Genomic DNA, 23,624 nt, shown 5'->3' with positions numbered 1-23,624 from the left:
AAACCCAGGTTGCGCAGACCAGGTTTAAGAAAACCAGGTTGCGTATTTCAGGTTTAAGAAAACCAGGTTGCGTAGATCAGGTTTAAGAAAACTAGGTTGCTTCTAGACAGAATGGTTCAATAGTTCTGAAGGGGTTTAGATAAAACTCACGAAGAGGGAGAAAAACTATCAAGGAACAGGATTAGTTAAATCAGTCCAATCAAAAGGTTTCGACTTAGTAATTCTTTAAATGGCATGTATTGCTGACACAATTTAAATTCCTGCTTGGGAAGCATTTCCGGGTGAAAAGTCAGTAAATCACATTTCTTATTTCTTTCAAAACAACTAAACTTTTTAAACAAACTGAGATTACTAATTATACAATGAAAGCAGATAAAAAGCTACAGAGATGTTGATTGTCCGAGATAAATTACTTACAAGCAGAGGATCATTGCATTCAGGGTTGTATAATGTATATGACGTCAGATGCAGAGAAATATTTAAAAGTATATACAGATTATGGTACTGTGATAACCATAAAACTCTGAAATATGAATTCGACTTTTAGACTCAAAGCATGACTTTAAAAAGTCCAAGGATAATGAAACATGCAGGAATTGTGCAGTTACCGACCAATTTCCCTTATTAGGTGAATTAACAAGTTAGTAGTAAAATTATTTGCTCTGCAAAACCATCAAATCCACTTATTTATTGCTTTAATGTCGTCTTTCTACTCGACAGTTTTGTGGTTCTCACTGTTCATAAATTATCTCGTGTGCAGCCGCTGTACAGTACACACGAAATATAAGAATTTGTGATAAACTGGTTTTCTATTGAACTTGTGTAATCTTCAATTCCAAATCGTTGATACTTAGAAACTTGTAATTTTTTATAAAATTTTGTTTTAAAATCATTAAATTTCTTATGAATATATTACTAACATGAGGCAACGTAGAAAAAGATAAGATGTTAAGAAAATTTAGACTGATCTCAATAGATAAATAATTATTGTAAACCTTATTCTGATCATATCATAAAAAAATTTGTCAAATTAAATATTTTAAAAAATCTGAATAAGTTGTGAATATGACATTTAAATATTTAAAAAATAAAATTTACGTTCAAACGGGCATCAAACCCCTTGATTGTTATCATATATTCAGAGAGACCCAATCAAAATGGAAACTCTGCTTGGACTTTTACAAGTGTAATTCAGAGATGAGAGAGTTACAGAGATCGATTAACACCTATAATGTGCGATATTTTTCACAGCATGTTCTTTTGTGTACAACTACTGTACACGACCAATCAGCAAACATCTGTATTCAGGGATATTTAAGGATCCTTTAAATAGGAAATGAAAAATCTTTAAAAATAGACAATATTCATAAACATTATGTTTCATATGTTTAAAATTGGAGTATTTCTTTAAAAGTTTTAAAATTAACCCATGAATGCCACAAGTGGCCGTGAGATGTCAGGTAAAAAACATTACATGGAACCGTAGCATGGCGTGCCGGGACACTATAGGCCTGCTCAGCCTATCCTGGTAAAGTGTATGAGCAGTCTGTGTAGTCTGTGGTGTAATTTAAACAATAAATATCGTATTTAAACCAATTCATATGACTTGTAATTGACAATTTCACTTATCAAAACTAAATAAAATGTTTATGAAAGATTCCAGGGGATGGATTTAAGTCCTAGGATTTCCATGTTTATTGGATCTCTTTGTGATGTATGAATATCGTATCAAGATTTACCGTTCAGTACAGTAATTATTTTTCTGAGATGTACTATCGATACTACACTGCACGATAATTACATAATCAAGATGTACTGACCGTATAGTATTGCAATTAAATTAAGTACAGTAATTACATAACCGAGATGTACAGACCGTACAGTTCAGAAATTATATAACCGAGATGTACTGACTGTACAGTTCAGAAATTACATAACCGAGATGTACTGACCGTTGCAGTACAGTAGTTACATAATCAAATGTTCTGACCGTACAGTACATTATTTACATAACCGAGCATGATATACATTTTCCTGTCTCACCATCTTCCATCTTTCCTCTAGGGTTTATATCAGGATCTTTTTCAACATTATCCTAAATAAAACTTTATAAAAATCAGATAAAACATTTTTTCCATTAATCTTTTACTTTATCTCAGTCTTTTTTGGATCAAATAGTGTCATGCAGTTTTTAGATATTACATTCGTGCAAAAATCACTTCAAACTTGATTAAGGATTTGAGTTTTTGCCACAAACTCTGATTTTCTAATCTCAATATCGTTGTAACCTAATGTCGTAGACCTTTAATATTTCAAACTATGAATTCTGTTAGATCAACTAATGTAAGTTTGAAATATCAAAGGTTTATGCATCATAAGGTCGGAAAGATATAGGTTTCACAAAAACTGAATTTGTTGCAAAGACTCAATTCCTTTGTATCATTATTTTCCATAAATCACAAAGATCTGAGTTTCGGAGGCTTAATAAATCAAGTTTATTAAGTTTTGCAGATTTTTGGTCTTAAATAGGTTGCATGGTTCTAACTAAATTCAGATCTAGTAAAACACATTTAACCTTGATGCGTGAATTTGACACACTATTTGTGAGTATATTCTCCTGAGAAACATATTATCCTTTAGTATATTATCCTGAGACACATATTATCCTTTAGTATATTATCCTGAGAAACATATTATCCTTTTCTAACAAGGTTTTTTCACACCAGCGTCAAACAGTCTTATTACTATTCGATAAAGGAATTGATTCTTTGCCACGATATCAAATATTCTAATGCATTTATTTTTGAAACCTGATGGTGTAAACCTTTGATATTTAAAATTTGATCTAACAGAATTCAGTCTGAAATATCTAAAGATATAGAAATCAGAATATTAGAATTTGTGGCAAATTCTCAATTCATTTATGATAGAGACCACTTACAAGTTACACATCCTTTTTTTAAAGCGTATTAGGTTCTGATGTAAAATGTATGTACACTGTACAGTGTACAGTGCACAGTGTACAAAATGTTAACTGTACCTGCAGTAGAGTATGGTAAAGGAGTTTTAAAAGACTGATGTTACTTTTAGTACGTGGGTTATTTATCTATTATTGATGATACATATAAACTAGGTGTTCTATCTTTTATGCATAAATACTTTTATGAAAACCTTCCAGCTTCCTTCCATTGATATGTTTGATTCTTTAGCTGAACCAAATAGAACAAAATCATATAAACTTGAACGGGTTCTCTTTAAAACTCTAGAATGTTTTCCCTCTGCCATATTTCAAAAAATATGGAATTCGATTGAATTAGAGCTGAAAGAAACTAAATCTGCAAAATCGTTTAAAAGAAAAGTCGCCAAGATCTATTTAATTAGTTTGCAAATTATATCTGTAAAAAAAACAACTGAGTATCATGTGGATAAACTTAGTCTTTACTATCTTCTTCACCCTGTATTTCATAAACCTGACTTGAATAACTTATGTTACCCTCTGTTCCAACCCTTACGCTGAGTATCCTCCCTTTCCCTTATACTTCCTCACCTCCTCCTTACCTTTTTCATGAGTTATCATCATTCTTATGTTTAAAATGTACAATGTACAATGTTTTTATCTGCAATTCTCATTCGTTTATAGTGGGCCAATCAATTAAAACAACCTACTCTGTTTAGGCGGGTCCAAACTACATAGTAAATTGTGATTTTTTTTATTTGTATTATCTCGTGCTTTGTAGTTGAATAAAAATATGAAGATTTCCAGGGATTTAGTAAGAAAAGGTGCATAATATTAAAGAACAGAGGCCAACAGTTTCTTTACCGACGTTTATATTCAGTCTAACCTTGTATTTTCAAGATTTTACACTTGGAATGGCTATTTTTAGATATAAACCTCTCATATATAGAAAAAAACGAAGAAAAAAAAGCTCTCCTGGAAAAATTTCTGAGTACGCCCTTGACTACTGTACTCGGGGGGGATATTTTGTACGTTACAGGGATTATACAAAAATAAGAATACCTAAAAATCTAAATAATAAAACAATATAGTTTTTATAAATTAAGATTCCATTTGCCTACACACCACTGCATCTAAAGTATTTATCCGGTAAATACAGTTTAATAATTAATCCTGTTTTCTGGCGACGTAAAATAAATAATTTAAGACAATGGTCTACCGAGCATGTTCATTGTTCATACTAATCAATACATTAAATAGAAAATTCAGTTTAGAAAAAATTCACTGATATTCTGCAAAAATCGCAATTCCTTAACAATCAGAGAATTATTGGAACTCGTCTTAGGTTTTAATATTGTTTGCGGCATTAATTTTTCATCCTAATTTTAGCGATATTTTTCTAAAAACACTGATCTCAGAATAACCCTTTATAGTTCAGCCATTTCTAAAGTGTTGTCTGCATTTTTTTTCTTTCAAAATTACCAGACACACTGTACTTGGATCAGTCAATTTTCTTTCAAAATTACCAGACACACTGTACTTTGATCAGTCAATTTTCTTTCAAAATTACCAGACACACTGTACTTTGATCAGTCAATTTTCTTTCAAACTAAAGGTTTATAATTATATCTTACCAATTCTCTATTCCCTGCTCCGTTCTCAGGAATGGTTTCAGCTGAGTCAACGCAACGAACAGAGTTCCTCTTAGAGGACGTTTTACTCCCAATCTTGGAACTATGGGATCCGTTCCTAGACATGCCGGAACCCTTCCTGGATACAGCAGAACCTGTCCTGGAGATGACGGAACCTTTTCTGGAAAGAATCGAGTTTTTCCTAGACCTGTTTGATCCGACGAACTCTTCCCCGTCCTGAAATACATCAGGGAAGCTGTCTTCTCCCTCTCTGGGTACTGGAGAACCCTCATGATTACTCCAGATTTCACTGATTGAGTTTTGAGAACTAGAACCCCGGAGTCGGTCTGGAGTCCGGACTGAACCGCATCTAGATCCACTCACTGATCCTAAAACAAAGGAATTGAGTCTTTGCCACAAACTCCGATTTTCTAATCACTATATCTTTGGAACCAAATGTTCACTCTAGTATGCCAAGTCCATTAGCGCCTGATCCAATCAGGGTTCAGCCATGTGTTTGGTGTCTATTATGAACCAATAGAAATTGCTTGGCGGTATCATCTATCTTTCTTTCTAGCTCATTATCCAATTAGAGATGAATCTTTATATCGGCGCTATAACAGTAAATGGAAATATTTACTTCTACTGAAACTATAGTGTGTTGTAGACCTTAGATATTTCAAACTATGAATTCTGTTAGATCATATAATCTAAGTTTGAAATATCAAAGGTTTACAACATCGGGCTCTAACGATATTGAGGTTTAAATATTTGATTTGATTTCCAAAGACTCAATTCCTTTATTGGAGACCATTGAAAACCAACTCTAAGTAAAAACTTTTAAAAAAGTTTGTTGTCACCTTGTCTTATCCTTTCTTTAAGATCTCTAAGAGCAGCATACCTTTCTGTTTTCTCTTTCTCCCATCTTAAAATATACTGACAGTTACAACTGAAAATATACTGATAGATACAACTGAAAATATACTGACAGTTACAACTGAAAATATACTGACCGTTACAACTGAACATATACTGACAGTTACAACTGAAAATATACTGAAAGTTACAACTGAAAATATACTGACCGTTACAACTTAAAATATACTGACAGTTACAACTGAAAATATACTGACCGTTACAACTGAAAATATACTGACAGTTACAACTGAAAATATACTGACAGTTACAACTGAAAATATACTGACAGTTACAACTGAAAATATACTGATAGTTACAACTTAAAATATACTGACAGTTACAACTGTAAATATACTGACAGTTTCAACTGAAAATATACTGACATTTACAGCTAAAAATATACTGACAGTTACAACTGAAAATATACTGACAGTAACAACTGTAAATATTCTGACAGTTACAACTGAAAATATACTGACAGTTACAACTGAAAATTATTTCCTAATTAAATGTTAAAATTTTCAAACTATCTTTCCATCTAAATCTTGATAAATATAATTAATTAAATCAAAATTTATGAATATAAATATTTTAATTTGATTCTACAAAGGAGTTAGTGAACCTTAATTCTAATTTGCAACCACGGCTTAGCTTTCCTAAGAAGCGTTGCTTATTCATATCACATGGACAAGCAAGAAAATTACCGAGGTTTACACAGTAACACAAAGATAATCGAGATAAAGGAATTGAGTCTTTGCCTCAAACTCTGATTTTCTAATTTTAATATCTTTGCAGCCCAATGTCGTAGATCTTAGAAATCTAACTATGTAATCTGAGCTGAAAACTTTAGAATTGGATACCCTAAATCCTGATCGCTTAATCTGAATATCCACTGTGGAAACTTTGAATTTTCTTTTTTTTTAATCCGCTTTTGTTGGATATCACATTTCCTACTACATGTAAATTGTAATAAAGATACGTTTGATTACAAATGCAGAAACGATGCTATATTGATTAGACTAATATCCGATTGAACTAAAGTCCACTGTTCACAAGCCGGCTTTTAGAGCATTTAAACAAATACAAATTTAATCATGTTAATATGAACTTATTAAAAAACATTTGAGGACTACAGTCCTTTTGAACGTTAGTCTCAATATATATTAATCAAAACTTACGTTCGTTCAATCGATCATTAGTCCAATTGATATGACACCACAAATGCGGGAAATTAAAAACCGGTTTTTCAAAAGTAAGCGCATTTCTATTCTCTATAAATTAATCTAAAGACTAAATTAGTCTTGAGATTAGCAAAAAGATAGGATCAAGCATTGATCTCGATATCCACCATTCTAAACTTTTCAGCTCTGTTAGATCAATAAGTCTAAGTTTGAATTGTAAAAGGTTATAAAAGGTTATCAGGTTGCAAAGATATAGAGATTAGAAAATTTGATTTTGAGACAAAGACTTAAAACTACGGTAACAATTTCTTTTTTCATTAAAATGTGTGATGACGCAATTGCCATGTGCAATAATCGTGAAAACTGACCTGCCAAGGCACTCCTCCTTCTCAGCATTGACTCTATCCCTCTCCTCAATATATTTATAGCTGGCGGTCTCACAAACCATTCGAGAACCAAACACAGGCATCTCTGGGTAGTATTGGAGTACTGGGATTCTAATTAAACTTCTTTTTTATGGATTATATTCTCTGGGTTTCTTAATCTTCTAGAAATGGTTAGAATTCATCCGTCCTTTTCCAAACACTCTGTTTTCTGTAAGAAAAGCATGTTGCGACTGGTTAGATCAGGTCTCTCCTCTTCTCCGAGTTGAAAGCTGAACACAGGACGGTATGTATTTAGGAAATGAGATATGTCAATGTGTAGAAGAGGAAACTAATATACATTGTATCAATTGAGCAAGATAAAAGGAAACATGGGAAATTAAATGTCTGAGATTTGTAGTGTATACATGTATTGTATCGGCTATAAGAATATAAATACAGACATATCGGATATCTAATGTTTATCAGAGAGAAATAAAGTAATAGTCTTAATTTATATATGCATTGTATTCTGTTTCAAGATAACCGTTGAACAAGCGAAATAAATCTTTAGAAAAATGCCCACACATGTTTTTGCGACTTACAATAAATTAACAACTAATTTAGAGCAACTTTCCAGCATGCAAAACATTTTTAGATTTCAAATCTTTTAGGAAAAATCCTGTGATTTTTACCCTGTAAATATTTGTTTCAGTAATATGGTGTTGCTGGACCTATTGGAGGGTTGCTTACCGGCCACATAAGTACATGGCTTTTGACTTGTCTTCCTGCAGCAGAAATGCGCAAGTCATTTCTGTAGATTGAAAATAATCAGCTAACAAAATTATAAACATTAATATCTAATTCAGGGTCATTTTTGGTAGATAATTTCAAATTCAACCTTTAGGTCGTCAAAGTTTCATTCGTAACCATGTGCAAACAATAAAATACGTAACACTTAGCGTACCTGAACTTCAATTCTAGTTTTATTTCTTGTTTTTATTCTACGCAATGCCAGTAACCTCCAATATTTGATCCTAAATAGTCAATAGTTGGAAACCCGTAACCCCTGCTATCATCCATAAATGTAGAAAATATGTAAACAACATCTATTTCTTTACCTGTTTTGTTTCTAATTATAAACTGGCAAACATCAATAACATTTAAACATTGATAATCTAAGAGCTAACGAAACAATAACATTGAAGTTTAATGACGGATAAACATAAGCTACAGCACTACACTGAGACCCAGAGTAGTGGGGCCCAAATATACCAGAACACACATATTCCAACCTCCGGAGTTCAGTAATACCATGCACAATTCTTCCAAACTTTTCACAAAACATTGAAATTTTAAATGGGCTCTCTGTTTTGAAACAAACAAAAATTTAAGCAAATTATATTTGTTATTTTTTTTAAAAATTATAAAAACCAAATAATTACCTGGCCACGCTTTAATAAATAAAATCATAAATTTTTTTTTTTTTTTTTTTCTCCATATTTAAAGAATAAAATTCTAATATTAAAAGTATGAAACTATTTTCTTCGGATCAATATTCAACACACAAACGTGGAATTCTGACACACACACAAACCACCGGCCTCTAGAGTGTCGTCATGTCCTCCATGCAGCGGAGGATACGCTGTTATAGAGTATAAGGTATATATATACAGTGGATTAATTATATAAATTAATATCACTCCTTCAACTAGAAATACTAACATTGTACCAATTAGGACTAGTGTAAAGTTGTATACGCTTATAGGGGGAACAAATATACCAACTGCTGCATAATCAAACCTTATAATTAACCAAAATCCCAAATTAAACATTGCACATAAAATGGCGTAATTTTGTGTGTGAAGTTAAAGGTTAAATATAGAGTTACCCACACAGTATCAGACTATAGAGACGATTGTACCGGAATTGTTTAGTCCGTTTTCTTACAATCAGGGATCCTTTAAGGCTAAAACTGGCCTATTTCTGTGCTTAATCATTTTATAAACCATCAAACGCAGGAGCCTAAAGTCAAGGTTTCCATCGTCATATTTTTTAGAGTTTTGGGTAGTCTTTACAGTCTCATCCTTCGTGGGTAAACCTGTATGTATATTGCCATGGATACATTTAAAAAAATTACCAGGGCTAAATTTTTTTACGAAATAATTTTGAAGAGCATTTTTAATAACTTTTTGTCCAACTGAAGCATTTTTAAATAAGAGTTACTGCACCAAGGATGAAAAGGGCAACCTTAAACTCATTTAATGTAACAATCTCAAGGAAATGAGTTTTTCTCAACAAATTTTCTAACACCTTTAACTTTGCAACACGATGTCGTAGACCCTTGATTATTCAACTTTGAGTTTTGTTAGATCAAATAGTCTTAAGTTTTGAAATATCAAAGGTTTCACACCATCAGGTTGAAAAGATCTAGCTGGATTAGAAAATATCAAAGGTTCACACCATCAGGTTGAAAAGATCTTGCTGGACTAGAAAATTTCAGTTTGTGGAGAAACCCCATTTTTTGTTATTTTATCTCAAAAATTGCGATTAAATAATCAACATAAATGATTAATTAAAGAAAAAATGTTTAGGGTTAAATGGATTAACGATTTTCTATCTGAAGTGTACATGTAGCTACATACAAATAGAGAAACATAGGGATGTAACAAACAACTTTGTTTTCACACTTTTTAAGGGTTTCCTCGTTTTCGTTTGGGATTAGGCTTATATTTGAATAGAAAGCATTTCAAGTTGGTTGAATCTATGTATGGTTCCTTGGAATATTAAAATATTGAAACATTAAAACAAATTGTATCTTTGCCACAAACTCTAATTTTATAACCCCTATATCTTTGCAACCTGACGGTTTAAAACTTAGATATTTTAAACTTAGATTATTTGTACCAACAGAACCTTGACTTAGAAATATCTAATTGTTACAATATTGGGTTGCAAAGATATTGGGATTATTTGATGTAAACAGTATTTTTTTTATAGATCTCGGGTTATTTTTAGGATTTTCTGGGGGAAAATCCATGGTATAGTAACTATTTTTTTTAATTTCACCTTTTTCTAAACTTTTCACTATTTCTTAGCCATGATTTGGAATTTGTCTTGAAACCATTTTAGAACCTCTAGAATCGCCTCCAGAACCACCTCTAGAACCAGCTCTAGAACCACCTCTAGAACCACCTCTAGAACTACCTCTAGAACCAGCTCTAGAACCACCTGTAGAAACTCTAGAACCACCTCTAAAAGCACCTCTAGAACCACCTCTAGAACCACACCCTTTGGAATCATGGAAGATAGTAGCAGCATATTTCTCCGGAACCGGGCCACCGGAGAAGACATATAATTACCGGAGTTACAAATTGTCACGCAACCTCCCAGCGGAGAAGGAAAAGATAAATAAACCNTTGAAATATAAATATTAGAAAACTACCCGACATCTTGTATCTTGAAATATAAATATTAGAAAACTACCCGACATCATGTATCTTGAAATATAAATATTAGAAAACTACCCGACATCTTGTATCTTGAAATATAAATATTAGAAAACTACCCGACATCATGTATCTTGAAATATAAATATTATAAAACTACTCGACATCTTGTATCTTGAAATATAAATATTATATAACTACCCGACATCTTGTATCTTGAAATATAAATATTAGAAAAGTACCCGACATCATGTATCTTGAAATATAAATATTATAAAACTACCCGACATCTTGTATCTTGAAATATAAATATTAGAAAACCACCCGACATCTTGTATCTTGAAATATAAGTATTAGAAAACTACCCGACATCATGTATCTTGAAATATAAATATTAGAAAGTATTAGAAAACTACCCGACATCTTGCATCTTGAAATATAAATATTAGAAAACCACCCGACATCTTGTATCTTGAAATATAAGTATTAGAAAACTACCCGAAATCATGTGTCTTGAAATATAAATATTATAAGAATACAATATTATAAAAAAAACTCTTGCTATATATATTCATATATCTGGGATTCACTGTATCTTGATCTAAGAAACTTTAAACTTCCATATTCAGGAGTTTTTACACCTTTATCTAGTCTTTTATTTTCTCCTCTGGAGGATTCAATACTCTATATAATCTACAATATTCTCGAGTCTTTTTAGATCTTTATCTAGAAAACTCCAAACTTCATCGAACCAGTAAACTAGATTTTATATTCTTATCTCCAATAATTATTTGCAGTATAAAGATGTCGTTCAATAACTAAAAGGGACTGACAGCGTAAATTCAAGTTTCTCTCCATACAAAGAGGGGAATGTTCGATTAAAAACGGTATCCATTGAACCTTAGACTGATAATCGAAGGTCAAGAACTCCTTGTGTTCATCTCTAAAATGCTGTTCAAATTGAAGTTAAACAAGAGTGTACGTCAGCGTAAAGTGTGAACTTAACACAGCTTATGTTACTTATAATCTCGCATATTATTTGCCCAATACAGGTTTCAAAACTTTGATGTAAATACAATTATTTATGTAATTTCTAGAAAGTATATGATAACCTTTTTTCCTATTTCATCCTCCTAAAAACTCTTGACGCACCCAAACAAAATACAAAAATATAAAGGAATATTTACCCTCCGAAAGGTGCTTGAGCAGCTAGAACGTTATAGCAGTTTATCCAAACAGTTCCTGCTCTCAGGGAGTTACTCACATACATCGCGTTCCCAACATCCTTGGTTAATACTGCTCCAGCCAACCCATAGCTGTTCCTGGACAATATTTATATCGGTGGTGGTGGTATTGTTGTTATGTGTATGTTCAGCCCATATATAGAAAATCCTGCAAAGTTATTCGACTGTTTATTGTGAAATGAACCACGCTATTTTTGCCCGATATCGAAAAGTTTCTGAGAAATATGAAATCTGAATAAAATCCCTATCTATTTAATTTTTTTGTCCAAAAAGATGTCTGAAAAACCCAGAATTGCAATAATTTTTAATTGCATCAAGCGTAAAGACGACATTTAAATTGTACCAAACGTTAAAGGGACAGTAAAAGTAATTTCAAGTGACCCTCCGTGTCAAGATGGAAATTTATGATTCACCCCTGGAAACCTTTATCTGATCAATAATGTGGAAAATAAAATATTGTCGTTTTTTTAGGTAGTGTTTAATTCTGATATTTTCAATATGTTTACTTGCAGTAGTAATTACGCTTACAGTCCCGTTAACTATGTCACCGACAACATTTTAAAAGCACCAATTTTGCTATCAGATTAAAAAGTTGTCTACTTCCAAGTCTGTTTGAAAGGAGAAAAATCAGTTTTTTAAAATCTAGAATTTACTTGTTTGCTCTGTCTACAGCTTCATCCAGTGTTTTAAACCTCTGTATAGACTGGACGGGTCCAAATATCTCCTCTTGACAGATCTTCATTTCATCCTCTACATCTCCAAATATTGTTGGTTCAACAAAATATCCCTGTTCTCCGTGTCTGAATGAAACAGAAATATAAAAATATAATAAAGCTAACCGTGTCCCTCACGTTTAACTAAAGTAAATAGAACGTATGTTCGAAATCTTGTTGTTTTCAAACATAACTCCTCTTATTCAAGAGATATTGAAAAGAACAAAAGACTTGTAAATTTCTAATATTTAACAAAACAAATTTTCTGTTCTCATAAAATCCAAACTAAAGGAGCTACGAGGTCACAACGTCTTAGTACTGTACTAGTTTGGAATGCCTTTATATTAGCTCGCAACGTTTAACAAATTTATTTAGCAAAAAAAGGATGCACTGATGAGGACGCACTAATCAGTATGTACTAATTATGAGAAAGCATTTAAGGACGAACAAGAGTCGGAAATACACATTGCAGGTTTATTAAATAAATGTCTTCTCCCACCTTTTACCCCCGGTGAGAAGCTTTGCCCCTTCCTTCTCTCCTGTTTTGATGTATCCTAATATCTTCTCCATCTGCTCCAGGTCTATCTGAGGTCCATGATCCGTCTCAGCCTAGTTTAAACATGCATAAACAAGGAAGCAGGGTTATTTCTCTGATTTATGAAACGGATTATAGGACAGAGGGCTAGTTTGTGTCCTTTGTTGAGAGAGAAAGCGGGAAAGAAGCGGAATGTTGGTAGAAGAAAATGGAAAGAGAAAGATGCAATGTGGAGGGGGTGGGGAAGAGAAAGTAGGATGAATTGTTGAATGTTGCCAATTTGTCTGATATGAAACTGTTCTACAGAAATTGGATCTTTAACAAACGTTCCAGAACAAATTGGATATCGATCTAATATTTCTAAGATGGTTCCCCATATTTTCTATCAAAAACTTGGCTATAAAAACAATGAAAATTATGAAGGTCCAAGTTCTTCATATTTTATGGTTTAGTCGATATTTTAAACTTATTTCCCCATTAACAAGATTTCTTACAATATTTTAGTTTAAAACTTTCATATCCTAGCTACAAACTAGGCTGGGGTATACTTTTCCAAATATATTAAAAATACAATTACATAACATATTTATCATTTCATTTATTACGAAATCATCGAATTTTTCAACATAAAAATTATTCATTCTTGTATTTAAAAGTTATTTACTATCAGGGAGGATTTACCAGGGAGAACTGAGAATTTTACCGGCAATATACGTTTCCGAGTATTTCGAGACTTTTTGATGAAATTTCATTAAAACAATTTCGATAATTTTTTTCTGTGAAAAAGTAAATTTTTGACTAACCAATGTTTTAAGAAATGGCAACGCACAAGATCAAAAGTCTAACCGGTTGAAAAACAACTCAAGTTTTTTACGTTTTTTACGTTAAGTTCTTTCAGAACAGTACATGTATTGTCAAATAAAAGTTGTTTTATAATAACCTTAATTCTTTCAATCTGATACATACAGTTCTTGATTTGTTTTTATAAATCAGTTTTCACATTTCTTAGCAAGAAAATCATTTGTAAAATATATTCCAATAATAAACGAAACCTTTATTTAAAAACAAGCTTGAAAACACAGCTTTGTCTGGAAAAGAGATTTTCCTATTAAAGTCAATACACTCAACTAAAAACTTTTAATCCACGAGGTTTTCCGTGTCTGCTTGGTGTCCCTGGACAGCTGCAGATAAAGATATATTAAAACAGGTTCAACGTAGAGCAGTCAATATGATATCTGGGCTCTCGGGAAGAACTAGAACTGAAACTGGAGAACAGAAGAACATATATCGACATGCTGCAAACGTACAACATTATCCATGGTTTTGATGATGCATCAAGTGATACTTGGTTTGAATTAGTTGGATACTCTTCCGGTCGAGATTAGAAGTGAGATCCAATTTTTTAGTCAAAGAGTAATGAATTTACGGAACAGTTTGCCAGGAGAAATTAAAAACTCTAGAAATCCTTAGTCGCTTGAAAACAATTACAAACGAAATGCTGGAGACATTGTTTGAATAAAAATAGTGATGAAAATAGTTAATAAGTGAATCTATGGACTCTACGCAGATATTCTCAATATAGAGATTAATTCATAAAAATAACAAAAAAATGAATATTTCTGTCGTTCAACGATTTCCTCAATCAAGATTGGGACATCCAAACAAGCAGACAGAAGAACAAAGATTACTGCTTTATAAATAGATATTTATTAAGCAAGGTTACTGACTCGGGGCAATTTATTTTAACAATTTCATTTTCTTACTCGACTCAAAACATAAAATAGTATTGTAAATAACAGAAAAAATTGTTTGATAATATTAAGAAAATATATGATATTAGACACGATCTCCTGGTTTACAGTATTTAAAAAAAATAAGAAGATAACCATCAATGAAAAAACAAGAATGTAGGCAATATAATTAAAGGTTTGAAAAAAAATCTTGTTTTGCACTGAACTGAACACTGAGAGTATAATTAAGTTACATAAAATCAACAAAAATGATGACAACATATGGTGGGGTTCAAACAGTCTGTTGCGATTTTAGGAAGCAAGTTTCAGGGGTAATAAGCAAGCTGCAGGGTTAGGAAGCAAGTTGCAGGGTTAGGAAGCAAGTTGCGGGGTTAGGAAGCAAGTTGCGGGGTTAGGAAGCAATTTTTAGGGTTAGGAAGCAAGTTCAAGGGTTAGGAGGTAAGTTCCAGGGTTAGGAAGCAGGTTTCAGGGGGAGGAAGCAAGTTAAAGGGCTAGGAAGCAAGTTCCAGGGTTAGGAATCTGGTTAAATATTGTATTATCCGCATCCTAGTTAAATATTGTATTATCCGCATCCTAGTTAAATATTGTATTATCCGCATCCTAATTAAATATTGTATTATCCGTATCCTGGTTAAAAATTGTATTATCCGTATCCTGGTTAAACATTGAATTATCCGCATCCTAGTTAAATATTGTATTATCCGCATCCTGGTTAAATATTGTATTATCCGCATCCTAGTTAAATATTGTATAATCCGCATCCTAGTAAAATATTGTATTATCCCGTATCCTGGATAAATATTGTATTTTCCGTATCCTGGTTGAATATTGTATTATCCGCATCCTAGTTAAATATTGTATTAACCGCATCCTAGTTAAATATTATATTATCCGCATCCTGGTTAAATATTGTATTATCCGCATCCTAGTTAAATATTTTATTATCCGCATCCTAGTTAAATATTGTATTATCTGCATCCTGGTTAAATATTATATTATCCGCATCCTAGTTAAATATTATATTATCCGCATCCTAGTTAAATATTGTATTATCCGCATCCTGGTTAAATATTATATTATCCGCATCCTAGTTAAATATTGTATTATCCGCATCCTAGTTAAATATTGTATTATCCGCATCATGGTTAAATATTGTATTATCCGCATCCTATTTAAATATTATATTATCCGCTTACTGGTTAAATATTGTAATATCCGCATCCTGGTTTAATATTGTATTATACCGTAACCTGGTTTAATATTGTATTATCTACATCCTGGTTAAATATTGTATTATCCACATCCTGTATAAAAATATTGTATTATCCACATCCTAGTTAAATACTCTATAATAGTGGCACTGCTCAATACAATCCTACTCCTTAATCCAATCCTACTTCTCAATCCAATTTTTAGACTCATCTAATGCTACTCCTCGATCCAATGCTACTCCTCAATTTAATGCTACTCCTCAATCAAATCCTACTCCTCAATCAAATCCTACTCCTCAATCCAATCCTACTCCTCAATCCAATCCTACTCTTTAATCCAATCCTCTTCATCAATCCTGTCCCACTCCTTAATCCCATCCTACTCTAAAATAATAATCTACTCTTCATTAATATTTTACTCATTAACTCTATCCTACTGTATTCTTCCCCTGTCCTACTTATCAATTCTTTTTGAAACTTCATCCACTCCTATTTTTTTTATCCTAACTTACTTTTACGATTATATCCCTATATTCATTACTCTCTTCTGCTCCTCTTTTAAAACCCATCCAAACCAACTCAACCAAGAATCAGACTTCAGATTAATCTCTGCTAGTATCTCATTGTACCTTGAGAATGATATTCGGGGATTTTCCTCCTAGCTCCAGAGTAACTCTCTTCAATGTTTGTCCAGCTTCAGATTGAATAAGTTTTCCCACCTCTGTTGATCCAGTAAACGCGATCTTATCCACGTTAGGATGGGTTACTAGAGCAGCTCCGGCAGTAGGACCGAACCCAGGGACAACATTAATTACTCCGGGAGGAAACCCTGCCTCCTTGGCAAGCTGTGCTACGTGCAGACCTAGAGAAAAGGTAAATTTTAATTAATTCTGTTAATATAAAAGGTTTCATTAGATGAAAAGAATAAAATAATAAAATCCTAGAAATAATATAAATCATAAATCAGAACGAAGAATACGACATTTTCCAACAACTTCGTTGAACCCGGCTGAAACAACAAATTGCACCATTTAACAATGTTATAGAAAACCATGTATTCTACAGAAAAAGAACGAGATTATTTCAAATGCCATGTATTTCCATTGATAATGTAGAATTAAGACGACGATTAAATATAAGGAAAAAAGAAACATCAAAGTTTTATATTTTATCAATATTTGTTTAGATTCACTCTTTCCTAAATCATTAAAATTGAATGAAAGTGGATAAAATAAAGCAACCTCGTGATTATAATGTTCCAGAGATGGAATTTAAAGAATTTGAGCCGCGGTTTAAATCCGCCAAAACCCGGTTTAAATTCAGCGCCGGGTTAAATCTTGAAACATTTGATACAATTTTGATCCAGTAAACGCGATCTTATCCACGTTAGGATGGGTTACTAGAGCAGCTCCGGCAGTAGGACCGAACCCAGGGACAACATTAATTACTCCGGGAGGAAACCCTGCCTCCTTGGCAAGCTGTGCTACGTGCAGACCTAGATAAAAGTAAAATTTTAATTAATTCTGTTAATATAAAAGGTTTCATTAGATGAAAAGAATAAAATCCTAGAAATAATATAAATCATAAATCAGAACGAAGAATACGACATTTTGCAACAACTTCGTTGAACCCGACTGAAACAACAAATTGCACCATTAACAATGGAATAGAAAACTGTTTATTCTACAGAAAAAGAACGAGATTTTTTTCCTGTGCCATGTCAAGAGAACTCAGGTTGTACCAATATCTCAGTAAAATTTACATTGATTAAGTAGAATTAAGACGACGATTAAGTATAAGGAAAAAAGAAACATCAAAGTTTTATATTTTATCAATATTTGTTTAGATTTACCCTTTCCTAAATCATTAAAATTGAATGAAAGTGAAAAGCAACCTCGTGATTATAACCTTCCAGGTTAGGTTAGGGGAGAGATATTTTTAGGTAGACATTGGAGGTAGCTCCATTTCAGATATGCAATTTATAAAGATATAATCAACCTGACAGTGGTGTTTGCTCCGCCAGTTTAAGAACAACACAGTTCCCAGTGGCAAGAGCGGGTCCCAGCTTCCACGCCTACCATTATTAGATTTTTAATTTTCGCAACATTTTCCACATAATTATGTAAAAGTTCCATGATAACCAGGAAACTCTGAAATAGGAAGACGACTTTTAGGCTCAAGTTATGATTTTAAATAGTCCAATAAGCAATGGACACAGCAATTTAGAAGTGTAAACAGTCCCATTTCACTTAATTATAGTGACTTAATAAGTATAAAGTAAAACTATTTGCTTCGTAGCAACATCAAATAAATTAAAGTATTGTTATAAAGTCGTCTTCACATTTAATAGTTCTGTATATTTTACGTCCTTTGATTTTAAAGATCCTCAAGATCAAAAGGAACATGTTGTCATTGTTATTTTATGTTTTAAATCACCACACAATTTTACAGATTTGATTCGACTCCACATTTTCATTTTACATTTTTAGTTATTAAAATTCTTAGGTCAGAAAAAAAGTAGGTAAGTTTTGTTTATAGGTCATATGAGAGGGCATGGATGCGTAATGTGTTATAAATCCTTCATATTATTTTTTCCTAAAACCAGTTCTTTTAAACCTGGATTTAATTTCACACCTGCATAAGGAGAGGAAAGTTCCATGGTATGATTTGTCCAACTACTCCGACAGGTTCATGTCTAGTGTAGCAGTTATAGTTTCCATCCACAGATATCACCTTACCATGATGCTTATCCGACCAACCAGCGTAGTAACGGTAACATTTTATACTAAAATAAACAATCTTAGTTCAATTTAATACAGTAGTCAGCATAAATATCAATACAGTGATATGGGTGATATAATGCTATTTCAAGACCTGATACCGACTGCATTCTTTATTATGTAGAACTTTGTAGTACCGGATACTGTCAGTCTCTGTTTTATATCAGCACTTTAGTATATTGATATATATGCTGACCACGGTATCAATTTAAAAGTAAGAAAAAAGATCAGTTAAAATGTGAAAAATAATAAAGTATTGTCACATTGTGGATTACTATGAATAAAGATCTTTAACTTTGATTTTAAAAGTCTATATATTTTATATGCGTGAAAGGTTTAAAAAATATGCATAAGCTAAACACTGAAGTTAACAATTAGATTAAAATGAAAAGGATGATTTACAAGTAATTTCTTTTAACATGCAGGAGAACAAAAAAAAACACCATCTCCTACTTAAAAACGTTAAGTTGGTTAGAACTTACTTAAGTTTGCATTCCCCCCCCCCCTCATACGCCGTCTGTTTTAAAGTCTAGACGGATTATAATACTTAAGTTTTTGTTAAGCATAATCTTTCAACAAAGGATTTGAATTTAACAGAAAATCCAATATTCCTTAGTTTCCTAACTCCAGGTAGAGCTTAAACCCGGAGAAATATTAAACCTGAGTTCCAGGTCAGCTAGGTAGGAGGTCAAATACGGTTTTCCGTTATCCAGGGTTTCAAGGGATGCCAACAGAACCCTGATAAGTAAAATTATTACAAACCCTAATTCTAGTAAGAGAGAGAAAAAACAATGAATAAGTGCGTAACATATTTATAATCAAAGTTTTTATATTGGTTGGAGATGCATAATTTTCTTGAATATGCAATTACAAATTATCGGGACAGAGAGGACTGATTTGTTTTAAAACTTTCTTCTTTGCACAAAGATGGACTAGAATACTCGAGCACGCCTATCTCCCTCTAATAAACTACTCCACTAGAACTAATCTATCTCTCTAGTAATCTACTCCACTAGAACTAACCTATCTCTCTAGTAAACTACTCCACTAGAACTAACCTATCTCCCTGCAGTAAATTACTTCATTAGAACGAACTTATCTCGCTAGTAAACTACTCTTCTAGAAAAAAGTTCACTAGAACGAACCTATCTCTCTAGTAAACTACTCCACTAGAACTAAAATATCTCTCTAGTAAACTACTCCACTAGAACAAACATATCTCTCTAGTGAACTACTCCACTAGAACGAACTTATCTCTCTAGTAAACTACTCCACTAGAACGAACTTATCTCTCTAGTAAACTACTCCACTAGAACGAACCTATCTCTCTAGTAAACCACTCCCCTAGAACTAACATATCTCTCTAGTAAACTACACCACTAGAACTCATCTATATCTCCTGTAAACTACACCACAAGAACGAACCTATCTCTCTTGTAAACTACACCACTTGAACTTACCTATCTCTCTCGTAAACTACTCCACTAGAACTAACATATCTTTCTAGTAAACTACTCCACTAGAACGAACCTATCTCTCTAGTAAACTACTCCCCTAGAACTAACATATATCTCCAGTAAACTACTCCGCTAAAACGAACCTATCTCTCTCCATGAGGTCTGCGAGCTTATTGAGCAGATTTCCTCTCTTTGATGCATCCATAGTTCTCCAGGGACTTCCCAACCTAACAATTCGGAATTATTAGAATACATTATCAACATGTTTGATGTATAAATGCATAAGTATAAATGGTTCAAGGTCTAGAGGTTTCTCAGTAGGATCTTGTGGTTCACTTACTCCCTGCAGGGTAAGTATTCCGTTCATTATGCTATAATCAAAATATATAAATATGTAAACAATAAAATTAAGAGTAAGCAAAAAGATCAGAAGTAGGACATTTTGTACTATTAATCCGTTTCACTTGTGCATTCATGGATTATGTTTATTCCTTTTAAGAATCTTTTATAACGCTGGAAACATCGACCAATCAGGAGTCACAAAAAAACCTACTCTTGACCAAGGAGAACTTGTCTGTTTTTGCGGATTACGCATTTAACCACGCAAAGTTTCCAGTTTAGTTGTGGCAAATAAGCGCTTTATCATACAGCGTGTCCCAATAAACATGGGAATTCAGTGACGAATTCGATATCGTCTTTTTAAATAATTCTTTGATTTAGTATAGTGATACCTACTGAGAAAGCTCTAATCTGTTAAGAGTTTCGTCTGCTATGTTCACATTTTGTTTGTTATGTTTTGACTGCATACGGTTGTACTTAGTAAAACAAGCAAATTGCAGTATACAAACAGAGTAAACTTGTCCGTCTACACTGTTCATCTTGCGGAGACATTATAGACACATCTTTGCAGTCTTTTACCCTTTTCATAAAATAAACTATAGCAAACATAATAATATTATGGCTTTTGAAATTAGGTATTACAATGTTAATTCATAACAAAGACGATATCCAATTCGTCACTGAATTCCCATGTACAAAAGTTTTGACCTCTAATTTTGTTTTAAATTTGACCTAAATGCTTGAGTGGCTGCATCAACTGCCTTGTCTATATCCGCCTTGTCTCCCTCCTCAACCTCACAGATTATCTAAACCAAACAAAATTCAAGAAAAACTAGAAATATTTTATTTTAACCATGAGGACGATTTCAAACTTTAGAAATACAACTTCTCTTTATTTATAAAAAAATGCATAATAGATATCAAGGTGAGTTTTGGACATTCAAGTAAATCAACATGTTTTGTGTTATCACAGGGACTGTAAGTATAATTTCACTTCAATTTCAATAAAAAAATAACCAATACCTCTCCCGTACTAGGGTTAATGGTGGAGAAGGTTTTCCCTGACTCTGAGTCCAGCCATTCATTGTTGATGAAAATACCAGTGTGCACTACATCAGGCTTTGTTATGGGTTTAGGAACCCCTGATACACTCCGGGTACTAGAATATATAGGTTCAAGAACCCCTGATACACTCCGGATACTAGAATATATATAGATTCAGGAACCCTGGATATACTCCGGATACTAGAATATATAGTTTCTGGAACCCCGGATATACTCCGGATACTAGAATATACAGGTTTAGGAACCCATAATATACTCCGGATACTAGAATATATAGATTTAGGAACCCATAATATACTTCAGATACTAGAATATATAGGTTCAGGAACCCATGATATACTCCGAATACTAGAATATATATGTTAAGGAACCCATGATATACTCCGAATACTAGAATATACAGGTTTAGGAACCCCTGATATACTCCGGATACTAGAATTATAGATTTAGGAACCCATAATATACTTCAGATACTAGAATATATAGGTTCAGGAACCCATGATATACTCCGGATACTAGAATATATAGGTTCAGAAACCCATGATATACTCCGAATACTAGAATATATAGGTTCATGAACCCATAATATACTCCGGATACTAGAATATATAGGTTCATGATCCCCTGATATACTCCGGATACTAGAATATATAGGTTTAGGAACTCCTGATATACTCCGGATACTAGAATATATATGTTCATGAACCCCGAATTAAAATACATAGGTTCATGATCCCCTGATATACTCCGGATACTAGAATATATATGTTAAGGAACCCATGATATACTCCGAATACTAGAATATACAGGTTCCGGAACCCCTGATATACTCCAGATACTAGAATATATAGTTTTAGGAACCCATGATATACTCCGAATACTAGAATATACAGGTTCCGGAACCCCTGATATACTCCGGATACTAGAATATATAGGTTCAGGAACCCATGATATACTCCGGATACTAAAATATATAGGTTAAGGAACCCATGATATACTCCGGATACTAAAATATATAGGTTCAGGAACCCCGATACACTTTGAATACTAGAATGTATAGGTTCAGGAACTCCTGATATACTCCGGATACTAGAATATATAGGTTCAGGAACTCCTGATATACTCCGGATACTAGAATATATAGGTTCAGGAACCCCGATACACTTTGAATACTAGAATATATAGGTTCAGGAACCCATGATATTCTTCGGATACTAGAATATATAGGTTCAGGAACCCCATGATATACTCCGGATACTAAAATATATAGGTTCATGATCCCATGATATACTCCGGATACTAGAATATATAGGTTCAGGAACTCCTGATATTCTCCTGATACAAGAATATACAGGTTCATGAACTCCTAATAATTACCTGGAGATGAACTGTCGGGATGAAAATTTAGATAAATTCCCAATTCCCAAGTTCCTGATAAGCAACATTCTTCTGGAATAACAAGATTAAGTTTTAGTCAAAACTTTGACATATACTTAACATAATGCTGATGAAATTAACTTACTTTAAGGGCAGAGTCTAAAAGAGCAAGACGATAATTGTAAATGGATTATTCTTAAATGTCTATATATGCATATATGCATTTATCTAAATAGGTTTGCACTTTATATATGCATTTATATGCACTTTATATGCACTTTATATGCACTTTATATATTTATCTAAATAGGTTTGCACTTTACCCTAACCCTAACTTGTTTCTTGTGCAACAAAAGCATTGCTTGTACAGAGTGAACCATGAATGAACTACAGTACATGTATATGTAGTATTTAACGTTAATATTTTGTACATTACGTACTCCAAGATTGTCTGATTCAAGGAAGATCCACCTGGAACTATATATATAACTATATGGAACTATATATATAACTAGTTCTAGAGTTGTCTGAATTGGATACAGTATGTTGTAAATAACCCTTATTCTCTTCTCCTTAGTTCTAATTTACTTCTCGAAGAACCCCCATACAGGGTTTCCCACAAAGGATGAGAGATTTAGGGCGATCTAAAACTCTT

The 23,624-nt window shown here is 32.8% G+C and overlaps 2 protein-coding genes across 4 annotated transcripts; both read right to left on the bottom strand.

The window, feature by feature from the left end:
* Positions 1-1,505: 1,505 nt before the first annotated feature.
* LOC111695692 (uncharacterized) lies at positions 1,506-8,296 on the bottom strand. 3 transcript variants are annotated; one of them, XM_023465096.1, is made up of 6 exons: positions 8,170-8,296; positions 8,016-8,085; positions 7,055-7,341; positions 5,448-5,536; positions 4,591-4,976; positions 1,506-2,095 (listed from the first exon to the last, which is right to left on the bottom strand). In XM_023465096.1, exons 3-6 carry the CDS (start codon positions 7,153-7,155, stop codon positions 2,006-2,008), a joined length of 666 nt encoding a protein of 221 aa, XP_023320864.1. In that variant the 5' UTR covers positions 7,156-7,341; positions 8,016-8,085; positions 8,170-8,296; the 3' UTR covers positions 1,506-2,005. The 3 variants fall into 3 exon arrangements, with proteins under 3 accessions (XP_023320864.1, XP_023320865.1, XP_023320868.1); XM_023465097.1 differs by having other exon boundaries at positions 5,448-5,512; XM_023465100.1 differs by lacking the exons at positions 8,016-8,085; positions 8,170-8,296 and having other exon boundaries at positions 5,489-5,512; positions 7,055-7,105.
* Positions 8,297-10,886: 2,590 nt separating this feature from the next.
* Positions 10,887-23,041, bottom strand: LOC111695716 (aldehyde dehydrogenase X, mitochondrial). Its single transcript, XM_023465126.1, has 12 exons — positions 22,970-23,041; positions 21,551-21,728; positions 21,260-21,333; positions 20,332-20,415; positions 19,392-19,469; positions 18,586-18,736; positions 17,950-18,025; positions 16,581-16,813; positions 12,954-13,063; positions 12,395-12,541; positions 11,685-11,819; positions 10,887-10,968 (listed from the first exon to the last, which is right to left on the bottom strand). Exons 1-12 carry the CDS (start codon positions 23,035-23,037, stop codon positions 10,902-10,904), a joined length of 1,401 nt encoding a protein of 466 aa, XP_023320894.1. The 5' UTR covers positions 23,038-23,041; the 3' UTR covers positions 10,887-10,901.
* Positions 23,042-23,624: the final 583 nt, after the last annotated feature.

The sequence above is a fragment of the Eurytemora carolleeae genome, unplaced genomic scaffold, assembly GCF_000591075.1.
Source record: "Eurytemora carolleeae unplaced genomic scaffold, Eaff_2.0 scaffold82, whole genome shotgun sequence".
Lineage (NCBI taxonomy): Eukaryota > Metazoa > Arthropoda > Copepoda > Calanoida > Temoridae > Eurytemora > Eurytemora carolleeae.
This window is presented reverse-complemented; position numbering and strand designations above follow the sequence as displayed.

Bases quoted from the DNA above. Each gene is read 5' to 3' on its own strand.
- LOC111695716 (XM_023465126.1), bottom strand. From the start codon at position 23,037: ATGTTGCTTATCAGGAACTTGGGAATTGGGAATTTATCTAAATTTTCA. The intron at 16,814-17,949 runs GTTGATTATATC...CCTTTTCTCTAG, and splicing joins GGAGCAAACACCACTGTCAG to GTCTGCACGTAGCACAGCTT. The intron at 12,542-12,953 runs GTGGGAGAAGAC...TGTTTCATTCAG, and splicing joins CTTCTCACCGGGGGTAAAAG to ACACGGAGAACAGGGATATT.
- LOC111695692 (XM_023465096.1), bottom strand. From the start codon at position 7,155: ATGCCTGTGTTTGGTTCTCGAATGGTTTGTGAGACCGCCAGCTATAAA. The intron at 4,977-5,447 runs GTGACAACAAAC...CCTTTGTTTTAG, and splicing joins TAAAGAAAGGATAAGACAAG to GATCAGTGAGTGGATCTAGA. The intron at 2,096-4,590 runs GTAAGATATAAT...AGTTTTATTTAG, and splicing joins GAGCAGGGAATAGAGAATTG to GATAATGTTGAAAAAGATCC.